General features: G+C 42.7%; 1 protein-coding gene across 3 annotated transcripts in view; it reads right to left on the bottom strand.

Moving 5' to 3' along the window:
• The window catches only part of FIRRM (FIGNL1 interacting regulator of recombination and mitosis), a 387,122-nt gene that overhangs the window by 137,571 nt on the left and 230,715 nt on the right, over nt 1-18,836 (bottom strand). For 2 of the 3 annotated variants that reach the window (XM_077452605.1, XM_077452603.1), the window contains exon 16: nt 13,331-13,420. The exons of the other annotated variant lie outside the window; for it this stretch is intronic. In XM_077452605.1, the coding sequence (XP_077308731.1) occupies nt 13,331-13,420 (90 nt within the window). The remainder of the gene's footprint in view (nt 1-13,330; nt 13,421-18,836) is intronic. 3 annotated transcript variants of the gene reach the window in all.

The following is an 18,836-nucleotide window of genomic DNA, read 5'->3' on the forward strand; positions in this document are numbered from 1 at the left end:
AGGGCCACAACTGAAAAAATAATTTTATATTTCAAACCGTAGAAATTTCTGGTAAGCGGGAAACTTTGGCACATGGAGATATGCAACTCCCCTCCCTGTAGGATGGACACAGCCAATCGAATTATGAAAGGATCGGATGTTTAAGTGCCGATTCAGATCTTCAAGATCTAGAATGGGTCTTACCTCTCTGTTTGGTTCTGAAACCCTAAAAGGTTTGAACCAAAACCCTCTGTTCCACTAAGGGAATCTCTGATATCACCGACTGGGATAACAGCTGATCCAGAGGCCACAAAGAGGCTTCTTTTTTTTTCTCTGGATCCTTAGGAACATTCTCAGGAGAAGGAAACTCTTGCTTAAGGCAGGGCTCGACAAAACCCGGGCGCCAGGTCGCATTTGCGACTAGAATTAGCGATCTGGCGCCTGGGGCAGCACAGCTGGGGGTATGCTGTCTCCGCGGACCCCCCGGCGCGATCGCGTCGGACCGCGCCGCCGGCGGCCGGTAATTGAGCCCCCGGCTTTGAGGCCTTGTACGATCCTATGGTTCCTTCTGGCATCTGGCGCTCTCTTGTGGTGGCCGTTGGAATTACAACCAGCAATGCTAATTCCCCTGCCTGCCAGCCTATCTTCCTTCCCTTTACTCAGAACCCCTAAAAATGATATATATATATATATTTTATTCGAACACCCTAGAGAATAAAATGGTGGTCGTTGCAATACTGTCTGTCACACCGTATTTGCACAGCGGACTTACAAGCGCACTTTTTTGAGGAAAATGTATTTAATAAAAAAAAAAAAATAAGACAACAGTAAAGTTAGCCCAGTTTTTTTTATATTGTGAAAGATAATGTTACGTCGAGTAAATCGATACCCAACATGTCATGCTTCAAAATTGAGCCCGCTCATGGAATGGCGACAAACTTTTACCCTTTAAAATCTCCATAGGCGACGTTTAAAAAATTCTACAGGTTGCACTTTTTAAGTTACAGAGGAGGTCTGGGACTAGAATTATTGCTCTTACTGTACCGATCGCAGCGATACCTCACATGTGTAGTTTGAACACCGCTTTCATATATGTGTTCGCTTCTGCACGCAAGCTTGGCGGGACAGGGAGCGTTTAAAATATTTTTTTTTTATTATTTTAACTTTTATTTTTATTTTTTTCACTGTTCTTTTAAAAAAAATAAAAAATTTGTGTCACTTTTATTCCTATTACAAGGAATGTAAAAATCCCTTGTAATAGAAAAAAGCATGACAGGTCCTCTTTTTTTATATATGAGATGTGGGGTCAGAGAGACCTCACATCTCATATTTACACTAAAATGCAATTTAAAAAAAATTTGTCATTTGAAAAAAATAAAATGTCCCTCTAAGAGCTATGGGCAATGACTTGGAGACAGGTGAGGGGCTTGGGGCTATCTTCCCCTCACTCGTCTCCATGTCAGGCCAGGGACAGGTCCAGATTGCCGTCATGGACCTGGCTCCTAACTTTTTTAGCTGGCTCCTAGATTCCAAACAAATTTGTCAACCCCTGGCTTAAGGACTGCCACATCAAAAGCCCAAGGACCCCACAGGCAGCACCCAAACAGGGACCCGAACCCCGGGCCCTCAGATCAAAAGCCGACTGAGCCATCTGGGCTCTTGGAGCTCTAGTCGTAACCTAGAGAAAAAAATTGCAGAAATACCTCAGCTCTTGACATTGTTCCTGCCAGACTTTGAGGATCGCAGGACCTTTCCCCTCACCCAAACGAGTGGGGGTGCTCCTTCATGAGAAGGCTTTTAGTATTCTGCTTCATGGGCTTTCTGCCCTCAAGATCCTGGTGTTGCCCTTGGGGACTTTGCCCTGAACCAGCCGATTGAGACCATCGAGACTGCCTAAAGGCAGATGCCCTATGCATAGGGGAGGCAGCACGATAAAAAGAAGAAATGTTTGAACCTCCTTTTACTAGAGAGCTTTACCCTTTTGGATGTACTTATCCACTCTAAATATCCATACCCCAGGAAGGGACACAAACTGGCTAAAAGCTTTCACCTGGTGCTTCGGTTGATCAATATTTCAGCCACAGAGGTCTGCGAGAATGCACTGGTCCAAGTATATGCCATAAGGCTTAAACGATAGAGTCTTTCATAGCATCTGTCAGACACAGTGTGACAGATACGCCAGCTCATTGCTGGGCCTGCTGATGAGGCAGAATTTCAGGTATCTAACAAACTGTGCCTTAACCCTTAGAAGTACACCTTTTTCAATGAATTAGCGTGGCTCAATGTGCTCCACCAAAATGGTGGAGCAGACGTTAAAGGGTTAATGGACTGAGATACACCAATTGCAGCAAAAACTGCAAAAGACATCTTGTCTTTAAAAGGAAGTTTCAACTTTAACTTGCTGGATCTTTTAACATCAGTGAATTATCCACTGGACATGTGAGACTCTGCTCACTGAGGTGACTGCAGCATCAATTGCTGGAACCCCCCCATTTCTTCATAGAAATGTTCCCATTCAGAATACATAAGCTATGCATGAATAGGAAAAAACATCCCCAGTTGGGGGAGGTTCAAATGAACCTTATTATAAGTAGATACCTCAAGAGCCTGTGCTGCGGGCAACAAAGGGGTTAAGAGAGTAGACAAACACCTGACTTGTGTGGCTACAACCTCCTGCACCTCAACAAAAGGGCCCTGAGCACTGGATGGGCATTTGCTATGTTTAGTCCTACTATGGAGAGAAATCATAGCAATAATCTTTTAACCACTTCATTGTCAGCCTAAGGACCAGAGGTCTTTTTACAATTTCGCACTGCACTGCTTTAACTGGTAATTGAGCGGTCATGCAATGTTGTACCCAAACGAAATTTGCGTCCTTTTCTTCCCACAAATAGAGCTTACTTTTGTTTTAAATCTCTCTTTCTTATTTTCTTTATAATTATAAAACATACAAAACATCCATCAACATACCTAACAGCCAACACCTCTCAACCATCGACATATCTAACAACCATCAACTACTACACATTTCCTATAAAAAAAAAAAATATATATATATAATAATGTAATATAAATCACCCATCAACCTTCATCCCTCCCACATACCCCAACGCTCCTCACTTCCTCACATTACAAATATTCTTTCAAATTCCCTGAGGTACAAAACCCCTCCCATTTTTTCCAATACTTTGAGATTGGATTCTCCACATATCCTTCTCTTATTTTGCTTCTCCATATAGTGTATTTCACTCATTTCACATTTCCACTATTATTAATGGAGCATTTTCCTTTTTCCATTTTCGCGCTATTACAACTTTTGCAGCTGTAGTCATACAGTGCAAAAACTCTATCTCTTTCTGTGTTAATGATTTAGGTGTAAGAGAGAATAGCACTATAATTATATCCATCTTTATCCTTATACCTATCACTTGCTGATATATTTCTATTATCTTACCCCAAAAATCTCTTATCTTGTAACAGCTATACCATATGTGTTCTAGAGTACCCTTTTCTATTTTGCATCTCCAACAGGTTTCAGGGTTCCTTTTATTTATACTATTCATTACTGCTGGGCTTCTATACCATCTTATTGCAACTTTATAGTTTTTTTCTTGATATTTAATTGCTACCGATAGTTTATGTATTCTTCCAAATATTCCTTCCCATTCCTTCTCTGTCAACCCTTTCCCCATTTAATCCTCCCATTTTTTACTGCTGCTATTTTTTAGTGTCACCAAAAGGGAGTAATAAATTATATATCTTAGAAAGTTTTTTATTCGCTTTATCCTTATTTAATGCCATTTGCTCAAATACAGTTAATTGTCTTAATACTTATCATTAATGGATCTATATACGTTTTCAACTGAGAGTATTGTAGCCATTTATTTTTATATTCATGTCCCAATTCCTGAAACGTTGGCATTTTCCCATCTATCAGAATTTGTATTATTCGCTCATGCTCCTGCATGTTCCATTTAATTAATGTTTTACTTTTTAGTGCTGGTCTAAATTCCGGATTGGCAAATAATGGGGTCATAGAGCCACTCAACGAGGAGAGATTTCCTTTTTTTATTATATCATCACAAATTTTTAATGTTTTTACAAAAATGGGTAACTCTTTCTTCTATTCTTAAATTAGGTTTTATCCATGGTTGATGTTTTATTCTAGCCCCTATTATATCTTCCTCTAACTTTACCCATTGTTTATTTTTTGCATTATGCTGCCAATCTATAATTCTCATTATTGACGCTGCTTGAAGATATTTAGTGAAATCAGGCATTGCCAGTCAAATAGAGCTTACTTTTGATGGTATTTGATTGCCTCTGCGATTTAAATGGAAAAAGACCGAAATTTTCAAAAGAAAAAAAAAGATATTTTCTACTTTGTTATAAGAAAAATCGAATAAACTCAATTTTAGTCATACATTTAGGGCAAAATGTATTCAGCCACGTCTTTAGTAAAAAAAATGGCAATAAGCGTATATTTATTGGTTTGCGCAAAAGTTATAGCGTCTACAAACTAGAGTACATTTTCTGGAATTTACACAGCTTTTAATTTATGACTGCCTATTTCATTTCTTGAGGTGCCAAAATTGCTGAGGGGCATGTTGAGCCCATTGAATATTTTTTTTTTGTCCCAAGTGATTGAATGACACACACACAAAAAAAAAGTTTACAAAAAGTTGTCACTAAATGATATATTGCTCACACATGCCATAGTTATATGTGGAATTGCACCCCCAAAATATATTCTGCTGCTTCTCCTGAGTACGAGGATACCACATATAGATACACACTTTTTGGGAGTCTAGCCGCGTATGGGACCCCGAAAACCAATCACTGCCTTCAGGATTTCTAAGGGTGCAAATTTTTGATTTCACTTCTCACTACCCATCACAGTTTTGAAGGCCATAAAATGCCAAAATGGCACAAACCCCCCCCCCCCCCCCCCCATGACCCCATTTTGGAAAGAAGACACCCCAAGCTATTTACGGAGAGGCATGTTGAGTCCATGAAATATTTTATATTTTGCCACAAGTTGCAGGAATATAATTTTATATATACATATATACACACACACATATACATACACACACACACACACACAGGTGTGCCCTATAAACTATCAGATGACTCATTCTTTAAAAAAATATATAAACACAAGATCTTCACAATATATCCCTCCAAGGAAAAACTGTTTTATATCAGGAAAATGTATTAATTATATACATAAATGTAAATCAAAGTCAGATTTTTAGCCCCTAGGTTGTAATGTATCAAGGTGATTTATCCACTGTATTTCCAGTTTTTGTAACCCCAATTCTCGCTTTCCCCCTCATCTATTTAAAGGGACCATGTCAATTACCATATATATAAGTTGTGAGACTGTCCCATTTCCACAAAATGTCTAGCAAGTGCAAGTTTAGTAAGTTTATCCCTTATTGAGTATTTATGCCTAGCTATTTTTTCCCTTTACTTTGTTTTACGCACTTTGTATTGTTTCAGGCCACATGGACACTTAATTATATATATTACATATGACGATTGGCATGTGGAATAACCCTCAATTTCTATATTATTGCCTCAGTGTGGGTGTGTAAAATATTTCCCTTTTATCATTGAGCTGCAATGCATGCAGCTCAAACATAGATATGATCCATGATTACGTGGTTCTAGAAAGGTTAAATTGGGCATTTTTGTTGAAATTGGTCAGATCTAACCAATCTGCAATGTATGGTCCTACCCTTAGGATATGAGGGAAAGGGGGATTATTAAATTAGAGAATTTATGGAAATTTTTCCTTTAATATGTGCCAATACTTTTTAATATTATATACTCAAAATTAGTGTGGATGATATTGTGACATAAATGGTAATCTTTTATCCATTCTACTCCCTTTTCTTTTATTGGTCACGTCTCTTCTTTCTCCTATTATAATCTGCAATGGATAATTAGGGCGGCACAGTGGTGTAGTGGTTAGCACTCTCACCTAGCAGTAAAAAAGGGTTGCTGGTTCGAATCCCAACCATGACACTACCTGCTTGGAGTTTGCATGTTCTCCCTGTGCCCGCGTGGGTTTCCTCCGGGTACTCCGGTTTCCTCCCACACTCCAAAGACATGCAGGTAGGTTAATTGGCTTCTGTCCAAAAATTGGCCCTAGTATATGAATGGGGACCATTGTGGGATTGAGGGTAGGGACCAATGAGAGTGTGCAATGTACAGGGACAGGGGTAGACACACACTCAGGTTGAACTGGATGGGCTAATTCAACCTTACTATGAAACCCCCTCTGAACTAACTTGTTTTCCATTAACTTTAACTTTCGATTAACTTGATCACTGACAATTCTATTAACCCTTAGTTGTTTTTTTGGAATAAATTTAAATATCCCAGGATATTTAAAAGATTTCATAATGTAAAAGTTGGTTACAATCAGTCGGTTTTGTGTACAGATCACTAGAGAGCCTACTATTTTTTTTTAGAATGTATGTATCCAAAAAAGGCGTTTTTTCCTGACTAACACTCTATTAAATTAAATTCCAAACAGAGTATCAAATAGTTGGCCAGGGCCAGATACTGGACATTGAGACACAGATGAATATTGCTGTGGGCCAGGAGGCGTTAATAAAAATTATGAAAGTATGTATGGAAAAGTTGGAGACATTCAGGAAGAAAGTGGAGACCCAAAAGAGAATCAAATTGGAGAGGGATCGGGATGACTATACACATGAGAGGGTCTACAATTTGGAATGATCCTAATTACTATCGATTTAAAACTCGCAAATAAGGACAACAGCACAAAAAATTGTCTACATCCACATCCTCTATGGCTTCGACAGAATCATTGGTGAATGGATCTAATCTCAATTTTTTGGAGGCAACTTCTAAAAATTCCCCACGAAGGAGGAGGGGAGGTAATTGGCATAGGAAAATATGGTATATAACATTTCTTCCTTTTCATTAACTGAAGTAGAATTGCTAAATAAGGGTTTGGGATTTTGTCCAAAGGAGTATATGAATGATTTCTTGTTAAAACAGGATATGTATAGCTTAGCTTATACCGGCAGATCAGATTGAAAGCCTTTTTTTCCCCATGTGTCCTAATGTGGGTAGTTCTAATATTATCAATAAAAAAAAAATCTTAGTTTAAAAAATAAGAGTTATATTACACCTACTTCTGTTGTAGCAGTCAAGCTTTATTTAAATATCAAACTAGCCGACAAGGGAGGGTCTATTGTTATTATGGATACGGTTAAGTATGAAAAGGAAATATTGCGACAATCAGCCAAACTTATGCCCAACTTGATGGCAATCTGATATTTCGTATACAAAATTGAATAAAAAAAATGGTGAAATAAGCAGTTGTTTGAATTATAAATAATGATACACAATCATATTGAATGTAGAGGTCGACCGATATGGGTTTTTCTCTGGCCGATGCCGATATTTAGAAATCACGCCGGCCGATGACCGATATATGATGGAGATTTTTTTTTTGGGCCGATATGTTAGCCCGATTTTTTTTTTCCCTTTATTCTCCCCCCCCCCTTCATCTCATAAAATCTAACAGACACCTTTCCCACTGGGGCATTTTTCAGGCGCTTTTGGGCTAAAAAAATAGGATGCTGCGACAGTTCAAATGGCTGTTTTTGTAACACTGACAAAATTAAATTTAAGTCCCAAGGGCTTAAGAGTGATTTAACTGGCAGATTAATCCACAGCACTCCTTGCATGAAACCCCGGACTAAAGAATGCATAGCAAGCAGTCTTTGAAATAAAAATTGATAAAGCTGAGACTTGGCCCTTAATAGTACTCCGGGCCAACTTCATCTCTACGCTTAATTGTAGAAAGGTAAGAATTCTGCCTATGATATATCTCTGAGGGTACCAACCCTTGGACTCACACCAGGAAACAAGCTTTTCAGGCTCTATAACATATAGCTCTAGAAGCTGGCTTCTTAGCATTAATCAAAGTAGAGATAACAGACCTGGAAAGCTCACGTTTATTCAGAATGTGGGTCTCAATAACCAAGCCGTTAAATTTATCATTCGTAAAGTAGGATGAAATATTGGCCCCTGAGATAGCAGGACTGGCCTTAGTGGGAAGAGCCCTGGACCCTCCACTGCCATCCTTACGATCTCTGCGTACCATGACCTTCTGGGCCATGCTGGTGCAACCAGTATTACCGATTTTCTTTCCAGCTTGATCCTGCAAACTTGAGGTAGCAACTGAATCGGGGAAAAGTGCATAGATCAGTAAAAACTGATCCCACGGGGTCGCCAACGCATCTGTTCCGTATGCAAGTGGATCCCCTGTCCTGGATGCAAAGTTGACTAGCTTAGTGTTAAATCTGGACGCTAGAAGGTCTACATTTGGAGTCCCCCATCTTTGGCAAACAGCCTGAAACACCTTGGGGTGAAGAGACCATTCTCCTGGGAATAACTGCCGGCGACTTAGATAGTATAGATAGAAATTCTCTTCTGTCCAAGTTAGAATCTGGTTCACCTCTTTCTGAGCTGAGAGACTCTTGGTGACCCCTTGTGATTGATATATGCCACAGCCGTGGCATTGTCAGACTGAATCCTGGCAGGACAATTCTTTAACCTGGGAGGTCCAGGTTTCTAGAGCCAGATACACTTCCGGAATCTCTAGGATGTTGATGAGCAAGGCTCCTACTCCCCAGCCTGAAAGGCTGGCATCTGTCGTTACTATCTTCCAGATAATTGATCTGAAGGACTTTCCCTTGAGCAGGTTCCAAGATAGTAACCACCATCTGAGACTTTGGGACACTCATGGGGACAGCCACATTGGCAAGTCCAAAGCTTGAATCGTTTTGTTCCAAGCAGACAGAATACTGCTTTCAGTTTCAAATGGAATTGAGCATAGGGAACTGCTTCAAACTAAGCTACCATCTTCCCTAACAACCTCATGCAAAGGCGAATTGAAGGATTTCTCTTCGACCTGATCATCCTCACCAGGCTCCTGTATGGAGCTGATCCTTGCGGGAGGCAAGAACACCCCTTTTCTGGACTGTGTCTATGATCAGGCCCAGATACTCCAGCCTTCTTAGTGGCTTTAAGGATTTCTTTAGGTTGAGAATCCAACCCAAACCTTCCAGGTAACGGCTTGTGATGGCTACACCTTGCTTCAAGTAAGCCACTGACTGGTCTATTAACAATAGATCGTCTAAGTAAGCCAAGGCAGTTATGCCCTGTGCCCTTAACCTGACTAGAAGTGGGGCTAATACCTTAGTGAATACCCGAGGTGCTGTAACAAGCCCAAAGGGAAAGGCTATTAACTAAAAATGCTTCTGTTCTACTTTGAACCGCAGAAACCTCTGCTGAGGAGGAAATATATGGTCAAGCAGCTATGCATCTTCTGAGGTCGATGGACGCCAGAAGTTTTTCTCCTTGCAGGATGGAAACGACTGACTTGATTGACTCCATGCAAATGGAGCGGATTTTCAGGAACAGATTTAGATTACGTAGATCTAGACTTGGTCTGCTATCCCCATTTGGCGTTGGCACCGTAATTAGGTTTGAGTAAAACCTCAAACCTTGCTCTTGTTTGGGAATCTGTCTGATCACCCCTTGAGCCAATAATCGGTCTAATGCTTGCAACAGGGATTGCCTTTTCCCTGGATCCTTTGGAACGTTTGATCTCAGAAAACGAGATGGTGTAAACTCTCAAAGCTCTAGCTTGTACCTAGAGACACTGTGGTGAGAGTCCATGTGTCCTGAATCTCCCTTTGCAGACTTGTAGCCCCAGGTCTTTCTTTATGCCTGGTCTGATGGCAGAGGCCGAACAGTTTAAATGAAAGAGGCTTATATTTTCTTTTGACTGGCAAAAGAGTCTATTTCCGCTGGAAATATTTTGAATGTATTTATCCAAACTATCATCAAATAATCGTTCTCCTTTAAAGGGGAAACTAGTTAGAAGGTTCTTACAAGGCGTCTCAGCTGACCAACCCTTTAACCAAAGGGTCCTTCGCATATGTACAAGTACAAACGCAAGGCGCGATGCCTGGTGAATAGAATCCTTCATAGCATCTACAGCAAAGCATAATGCTTTAGGTAGCTCGGCCAGTTCCTGTGCAGGGAGCTCATCTGAGAGAATCTGTGAACTGGTCCTTTAAGGACTGACAGATGCCTATAGCTGCAATTGCAGGCTGAGCAACAGTACCTGCTAAGAAAAAAAGGATTTTAACAGACCTTCCAACTTCTTATCTGTTGGATCTTTAAGCATATGCGCACTGTCCACTGGGAAAAAAATATATATATATATTTTTTTTTTCACATTGGAAATGGCAGCGTCAACTGCTGGAACTTTCCATCTTTTAGTGAATCTTTCTTCCATAGGATAGCTCTTTGGAAGGGAAAAAATTGCTTATCCGGATGATCTCATTCGGTATAAATAAGCTTTTTTAGTAATGCGTGGATGGGAAACGCATGCAAAGGCTGTAAAGGCTTCAAAGAACCCAAGGAAGAGACCGGCCCTTCAGCTAACTCTGTTAGGGGTAGCATGCAAGTAGAGCGAACCATCTTTGAAAGTCTCTGTACTTCAGATTGTGAAGTAGGGATCCTTGGGAACTTCAAATATTGTTTCCTCCGCAGAGAAATAATTGCATGTCTTTCCTCCCGATCATCTGAGGGCAATACCCCATCCTGTCCCCATAATTCTCTTGGACCCTCCACTGACTGTAAAGAGTCTAAGGTGGGGGGGGTCTAGAACGCTTCCTATACACTGGATGGAGGATGCGATTAAAGCCGCTAATCTTCCTTCTAAGCCTTGCAAGGCAGAGAAAAATGCATCTTCAGTCACCTCTACAGGGGCTGAAGTGCGTGAAGCAGTTGCACCACCGCTAGCTTCCAATGACTCACCCTGGCTTGCCATATCTGATCTCTCCGAAGAGGACGACAGTATGGAGGCATAACTGGGATACCCAGCGCCTGGGGGGTGACACCCTAGGTACCTTTACGGTAGGTCTGGAAGACATAGTGCAAAGCACAAGCAGAGGTACACACAAACAGTTCTTTTGCTACGAAGTAACAATAGTTTTTCCTGTCTGGAAATGCCTGTTTACACCCTTACGTGCCCAGCGCTCTGGTGTCTCTTAGTGTGACAGACTCCCTCTCCTCAGTTAAAATGTCTTTCTGAAATGAGAGTGTCTGTGATATAAAGCCTCAGGTGGAACCTGATTGGCATCCTCAGCGCTTCCCCTCAGCTATGCGGCGAGTGCTGTGTGTGTGGACGTTACATCCATACACAGTGCCACGTGACCTTGCGGACATGGCCCTCTGCGTTTTTAAGGCCCTGCTAGGGACCCGAATGGCCAACACAAAGTAAGGTGAATGTACTATACACCTCTACAAGGGGGAAGGGGGAAGAGGGGAAGGGGGAAGAGGGGAAGAGGTGAAGGGGGGAAGAGGGGAAGGGGAAGAGGGGAAGAGGGGAAGAGGGGAAGGGGGGGGGGAAAGGGGAGGGGGGAAAGGGGAGGGGGGGAAAGGGGAGGGGGGGAAAGGGGAGGGGGGGAAAGGGGAGGGGGGAAAGGGGAGGGGGGAAAGGGGAGGGGGGAAAGGGGAGGGGGGGAAAGGGGAGGGGGGAAAGGGGAGGGGGGAAGGGGAGGGGGGAAGGGGAGGGGGGAATGGGAGGGGGGGGTTCTGTCAGCAAATTTATAGTTTTTTAAAACCACAGCAGCATAGGGCGTTTCCCAATCCACATGCAGAATATGCCAATGTTTTTTGACAATCCTCTGAATGGATTTATATTTACGATTATACTCCGCTATAAACCCGATGGTATTCACATCTGGTTTTTCACGGATCTTAGGAGGTGGTAACGTTTCCAGAAATTTATCATGAGCTGTTTTTACTAATTCTGCTGGGTATGCCTTTTGCAAAAACTTGTTTTTTTTTTTAGGGACACACTGACTCATATTCCCCACAATTATTGCAGTTCCTCCTTAGCCTTTGAAATTGTCCACTATGGATATTTTTTATCCAAGATGGATGGTGACAACTGGTATAGTGTAAGTACGAGTTGCCACTAGTGGGTTTACAGTCATTTTTAGTGCAAATGGACCCGCCTTCATGATACAATACTATGTCCAGAAACACTAAGTTGGTAGGATCTAGCACATATGTGAATCTGAGACCCAAATTGTTGTCATCTTGATGTGTTTCTGAATATAGAATTTCTCTTGAAACACAAAGCAGTTGTGCTCCAAGCAAAATCCTGTAGCTTCAATCAAAAATTGGGATCTTTAGAGAGGAAATGTTGAAGTGCCTCTGAGCCTACTTTGTGTGGAATCAAGGTATAGAGGAAGACCACATCCAGTAAGGACCACAGATAGTCTCCCATTTGTAATTCTGAAGTGTCTCAATCACATGCCCAGAATCCTTAATATATGAAGGTAAACCAGAAACTATAGGCTGTAGAAAGAAATGGACGTAATGGGATATTCCAGAGGTGAAAATCTTTTTGGCCCCAGATCTCATTTAAGAGGTCCTGTCATGCTTTTTTCTATTACAAGGGATGTTTACATTCCTTGTAATAGTAATAAAAGTGATAAAAAAAAAGAAGAACAGTGTAAAAATAAAAATAAAGAGTAAAATAAATAAGAATTTTTTTTTTTTTTTTTTTTTTTAACACATCCGTCCAGCCGAGCTTGCATGCAGAAGCAAACGCATGTGAGAGTAGCGACCGCATGTAAAAACGGATTTCAAACAACACATGTGAGGTATGTTGCATATGGATATTTTTAAGGATAAAAGTTTGTCGTCGCCATTCCATGAGTAGGCGCAATTTTGAAGCGTAACATGTTGGGTATCAATTTACTCAGTGTAACATCTTTCACAATATAAAAAAACTTGGAATAACTTTGCTGTTGCCTTTTTTTTTTTTATTCAAAGAAGTGTATTTTTTCCAAAAAAATAGTGCACTTGTAAGACCGCTGCAGAAATTTGTGACAGAAAGTAATGTAACGACCGCCATTTCATTATCTAAGGTGTTGGGAAAAAAATACATATAACGTTTGGGTGTTCTAAGCAATTTTCGAGCAAAAAAAAAAATCATTTTAACTTGTAGGCCCGGTCCTGAAGTGGTATATCACAGTGGTATATCACAGCTATCTTTAATATATAGGGGTTCATTGTACAAAACGAACAAGAAATGTTTGCCACCTCTTCTTCCAGACACATTTCTTTAGCATCCTTTATAAGCAGCTTTTTATTTTACCAATTAAAAAAAAAAAAAAAAAAAAAAAAAAAAAACACACATACTATTTAACATATAACCTTACTAGAAAATGTGAATATGGTCAATGAAAAACAAAGAAGATAGCATTTATACCTGATAATCAGTATCCAGTAAGAATAGTAAACGTCTTAGGAGGACGATTAAGTGTGAAAGCTGAGAAGATTTGCCAGGACAATATTTCACCTATGAATTAAAAATTACAGTAAGCATTACAGCAGCCAGTTTTAAAAAAAAATAAGTGATAGACATAAATACAGCCTCACTGCCATAAAATGAAAAAGGTCCAAGTAAAAAAGAATAAGTTACATGTTTAGACGCACACAGGGAGTGTGGCTCAATCCCAATTGCGTACAAGCTAATTGATAAAAACAAAACAAAAAAAAAACTCTCGATTATCAATAGCAATTACTATATAACCATAGCTGGACATACAAGTAGGCCGAACAAGTTAAACCAATGTTTCTCCATTGCATGATGGCCAAAGTCACTATTTGGCCACCTTTTTTTCTTGCCTGACTCCTTCGATTTCTCAGTCGAAGTTTGTTAAGTAAAGTGGTGTCAGCAGGGCCCCCCACGATTCAAATTTCAACCGATTCAAGAGGAATCTGACAAAATTCAAGCCATTTATTGACAGATCATTCCAAGGGTCATCTTATTCAAAAGTCTAAAAGCACAATTTGTTAAGGGGGAATAAAAAAAAAAAAAAAAAAAAGTAGACAGTAAAATACTTACACGTGGTTGTAAACTTCTGAAATGAAAAGTGAATAGCGCATAACCCCCTATAGTGTGCACTAGCCTCAGTCTAAAGCACCTACTGTAATTTCTGTCTACCTTCTCTTTCCTCTGCTATCCGTTTTAGTGATTTGTGGTCATCCCAACTCTTCAGAACTACTTTAATCACTCTACTTAATTCAGTAAAATAATCCATAAATCCTGAAAAAGGGTTATTTTAACTGAAAATGACAGGGTAATCCAAACAAAGATTGGGTAAAAATTAGCCTATAATTCATCTAAAGCATGTGTCAAACACAAGGTCCAGGGACCGAATCCGGCCCTTCAGGCCCTTTCGTGTGGCCCTCGTACCTCTTCTGCGGAAACCCTCTCATTGTTGCCCTCACCTTGTTTCAGCAGTCAGCAACAGAGAAGACAACAGAAGTTCTCCACCATATACTGCACTGCTCCATGCAGCGGCTCATATCTGCCCCCCCCCCCCTTCCCCATCTCAACAGTCAGCAAAAGAGGACACAGATTCTGCACTTCTCCATGCAACCACAGAGAGGCTCATATCTGCTCCCCCCATCCCTTTCCCCATCTCAGAAGTCGGCAGCAAAGAGAAGGATAGATCTCCTCCTACAGATCCCATGCAGCCACAGCACCGCCTCCTCTTCACTTTCCCTGGTCTCAGCATTCAGCAGACTCAAGTCCTCCTCCAGACTCTGCACTTTCTGCTTCCCAGCTCCATCCCTAGCTTCTTTCCCGTAGCAGCACAGGGTAAGAGGGTGCACTGCGAAGTAAGGGAGGGTGAGGGACTCTACTTCTGATGGCGGGAGGGGGGTCTTGACATCTGATGTAAAGGGAGTGAGGTGGTCTGGACATCTACTCTTACAGATACAACCAGTATGCTGATGCAGCTTGTGATAAAAATAGTATTTTTTGTACTCACCGTAAAATCCTTTTCTCTGTAATTCACCGACCGACACAGCTCCTCTCTTAGCCATTGGGTTGTTATGCACATTACTAGGAGAATACTAGGCATTACTTGTTATGTAATACTCAGAACTCTTTCGTTCCGGCCAGGGGGCGGTCCCTTGGGCAACAACACTCCAGCCTGCCATGCAGTCTTCAGTACATCAACAAACAGTATAACGTAAGAGAAAAAGGAGGGGCGGGTGTTGTGTTGATTGGTGAATTACAGAGAAAAGGATTTTACGGGGAGTACAAAAAATAAAATTTTCTCTTATATTCACCGTATATGTGTGGAGAAATCCACCACAAAATTAGGGTACCCACAACCGCACCAACAACTGCAGAATGTAATGCAACAGCGCATTAACTTAACGGTACTGCATTTTTATTGAAAAACCAGGAAAAAAGAAAATATATTGCATATTCAATTGCAACTATACGGCTGCCTGCAAAACTTTGCGGTCAAAACAGGCATCAGCCGATGCGGTCAAAACAGGCATCAGCCGATGCACTGACTTCTACCTTGTAAAACTTGGTAAAATGTGTGGACAGACGACCAGGTCGCCGCTTTACACACCTGAGCGACAGACGCTTGGTGTCGGAAGGCCCAAGACGTTCCGATTGCCCTTGTGGAGTGGGTTGTGACCAGAAAAGGGAGCACCTGCTCCTTCAAGGCATAGGCTTGCACTACAATCTGTCTGATCCACCTGGAAATTGTGGCTGACGAGACCGCCATGCCTTTCTTTGGACCAGCTACCAAAACAAACAGTGAGTCTGACTTCCGAAAGGGAACAGTGGCAGACAAATACCCTTAAGAGCCAAAACCACGTCCAGAGCGTGAAGGGCCTTAGGGTGTTCCGGCTTAGGACACAGAGACGGTAATACAATGTCCTCATTGATATGAAAAGCTGAGACCACCTTCGGCAGAAAAAACAGTTGGACGCAACACCACCTTATCCTTTTGGATAACCAGATAAGGCGACTTGCATGACAAGGCCGCCAGTTCCGAAACCCTCCTGGCCGATGTGATGGTCACTAGAAAGACCACTTTCTGGGAAAGAGTCAACAGGGGAATCTCCCTATTTTCAATCAGCAGTTTTTGAAGTACCGATAACACCAGGTTCAGATCCCATGGGGGTAACGGATGCACCGGAGGGACTACATGTCGCACCCCCTGAACAAAGGTACTCCCTAATGAGTGAGATGCCAGGGGTCACTGAAAAAAGAAAGCCAAGGCTGATATTTGTCCCTTAATGGTGCTCAATGTCAATTTCTGGTCTACTCCTTGCTGAAGAAAAAGCAGGATCCTGGATATAGAAAAGGAGCACGGATGCCATCCTTTCTCCTCACACAGGGAGATGTAAGCCTTCCACGTACGATGATATTTCTTCTGAGAAGATTTCCATGCCCTCAATAAGTTCCACTTTGTCAAAATCTCCTTCTGCAGGACTCTGGTGTGGAACTGGGCATATGGTACTGCCTCGAAGGAGGCTACCATGAGTCCCAGGACTTGCATGCAGAAGCGGAGCGACGACCACTTGCGGCTAATCAGCAGGATCTTGCGGATCTGAGAGTCTGCAGCTTGTCTGAAGGGAGAAACACTCTCGCTTCCCTGGAGTCCAGCGGCAAGCCCAAGTACTCCAGATGCTGGGTCGGTACAATCACCAACTTCTTACAGCCACCCAAATTCTTGCAGAGTCTGCATGGTGATCACCACATCCTCCTCTAATTCTGAGGCGGAAGATACGGAGGAGATAGTCTAGGTATCCCACGTTGCCGCAGCAACGCCAAAACTGGAGCCAATACCTTGGTAAAGACTCAGGGGGCTGATGCCAGACCAAAAGGAAGAGCCACAAACTAGTAGTGTGCTTCCCCGACTGCAAATTGCAGAAACTTTTGATGCCAAAGGCATATGGGTACGTGCAGGTACACATCCTGGATGTCTAAGGACGCCAGGGAGTCCCCTTGATGGAGTGCAGTGACTACTGAGCGAACCGATTCCATTCTGAACCTCTTCACTTTCACAAAGTGATTGTGGGCTTTTAGGTCCAAGATTGGACGTAACCCTTCCTTCTTGGGAAATACAAACAGATTTGAGTAGAATCCCTGGAAACATTCAATTCCGGGACTGGTACAACCACCCCGCGACTCACCAGGTCCCTTACTGCCCCCAAGAGGGCCCCCCAGCGAGTCGGGGATACGGGTATGCTGGAGGGGAAGAATCTGTTTGGCGCCCAAAAGAGAAACTATCTTGTAGCCTGAGGAAATCAGATCACAGACCTATTGGTCAGACAGTCGAGAGGACCACCGGGCTGCAAACTCCAGAAGGCGACCCGCCACCCGAGACATGGGTGGGGACAAACCTTCATGCGGTAGCACTTTTGTTCGCAGGCTTGTTAGACATGCGGTTCCAGGGACGTTTTTGTCCTTCCGTGGTTGTCCTGTCATGCTGGGGACGTTTAGCCGAAGCTCTGGGCGGACGAAAAAGCCGCATGTGAGCGGAAAAAGAGGGCCCTTGCCTATGGCATGGCTCCTTAGCCTCCCTGGCCTGTGGGAGTAGGGTACGCTTACCACCAGTGGCATTTTTAATAATGTCATCCAATGAGGCTCCGAAAAGCCAGTCGCCAAGGAACGGTAGATCCGTCTGGGCTTTCTTGGATGCCTGGTCAGCAGACCAGCATTTTACCCAAATCAGGCACCTCAGCACCACTGCTGACACTGAAGCCCTGGATAACAGAGGAAGAGTATCCAGGGCCGCGTCTCAAACGCACTGAAGGCCTTGCAATAGTTGATCTGCTAGTTACACAAGTGCGAATGCCAGTACTGGTCGCACGGCGGACCCCACCACCATAAACAAGGAACGAGCCACCGCCTCAGCCTTCCTGTCCATGGGATCCTTAAATGCAGGAGTCCCCTCTACCGGGATAGTGGTTACTTTATTTAACCTGGATACTGGGGGGTCCACGACCGGAGAAGCTGACCACTTCTTGAAAAGGCTCTCCTCAAAGGGGTAATGCACCACCATGGACTTGGGGACCGAAAAGGTCCGTTGCGGGTGACCCCATTCTTTGTAAATGAACTCGTCAAAATAAGTCAGATACAGGAACACCTTAGGTGAACGTGCTGGCTTGCGGGACTGTACTTACCAGTCTTGAAGAGCTGGGAGACATTCCATCACAGACCCACTCACTGATCAGTACAGGGTGGCTGCTGGCCTGGCATACTGTGATGCAGACATCAGTAGCCCGGTCATATGTATGCCCCGGAGCATAAAAGCTCACTGACCACCTCTGGAGCTGAGGTTTCTTTGTGGCCCACCTAGCGCGTAGCTGCGGCCTGCCCACGCTCGATGGCCGGACTGATGGAGACTACAATGATAAGAGTATCCAGCCTGTCACCCATCCGGCTGTTGATAGCAGATCACAGGATAAATCATCTTGCGCAAAAAGTCATGCTTCTGCAGAAAAAAAAAACATGGACCGATGGGCCCCGCAGGGTTCCTAGGTCCTTCTCCTTCACTAGGCAAAATAATACTGATGACTGCATGGCAGACTGGAGGGCTGTTGCCCAAGGGACCGCCCCCTGGGCGGAACTAAAGAGTTCTGAGTGTTACATAACAAGTAATGCCTAGTATTCTCCTAGTAGTGGGCATAACAACCCAATGGCTAAGAGAGAAGCTGTGTCGGTCGGTGACTATAAGAGAAATTTAGTTTGACACCCCACGTCTAAGGTGTTCTCTACCATCTTAACTGCTAAAAATACATTCATAATTATATTACATCCCATCCCCTCAATGGCAAGAGAGTTTCAACTTTGTACTGTAGTTGGAACTCTGCTTCCATCTCCCAAGGCCAAGGGTTAAACTCTGTGTGCCTTTGTTGTCCTAAGAACCCATTGGAAAGATTACCTATAG

This window comes from Lithobates pipiens, unplaced genomic scaffold (genome assembly GCF_037356315.1).
Source record: "Lithobates pipiens isolate NorthernLeopardFrog02 unplaced genomic scaffold, aLitPip1_a1.2 Scaffold_23, whole genome shotgun sequence".
NCBI classification, from domain to species: Eukaryota; Metazoa; Chordata; class Amphibia; order Anura; family Ranidae; genus Lithobates; species Lithobates pipiens.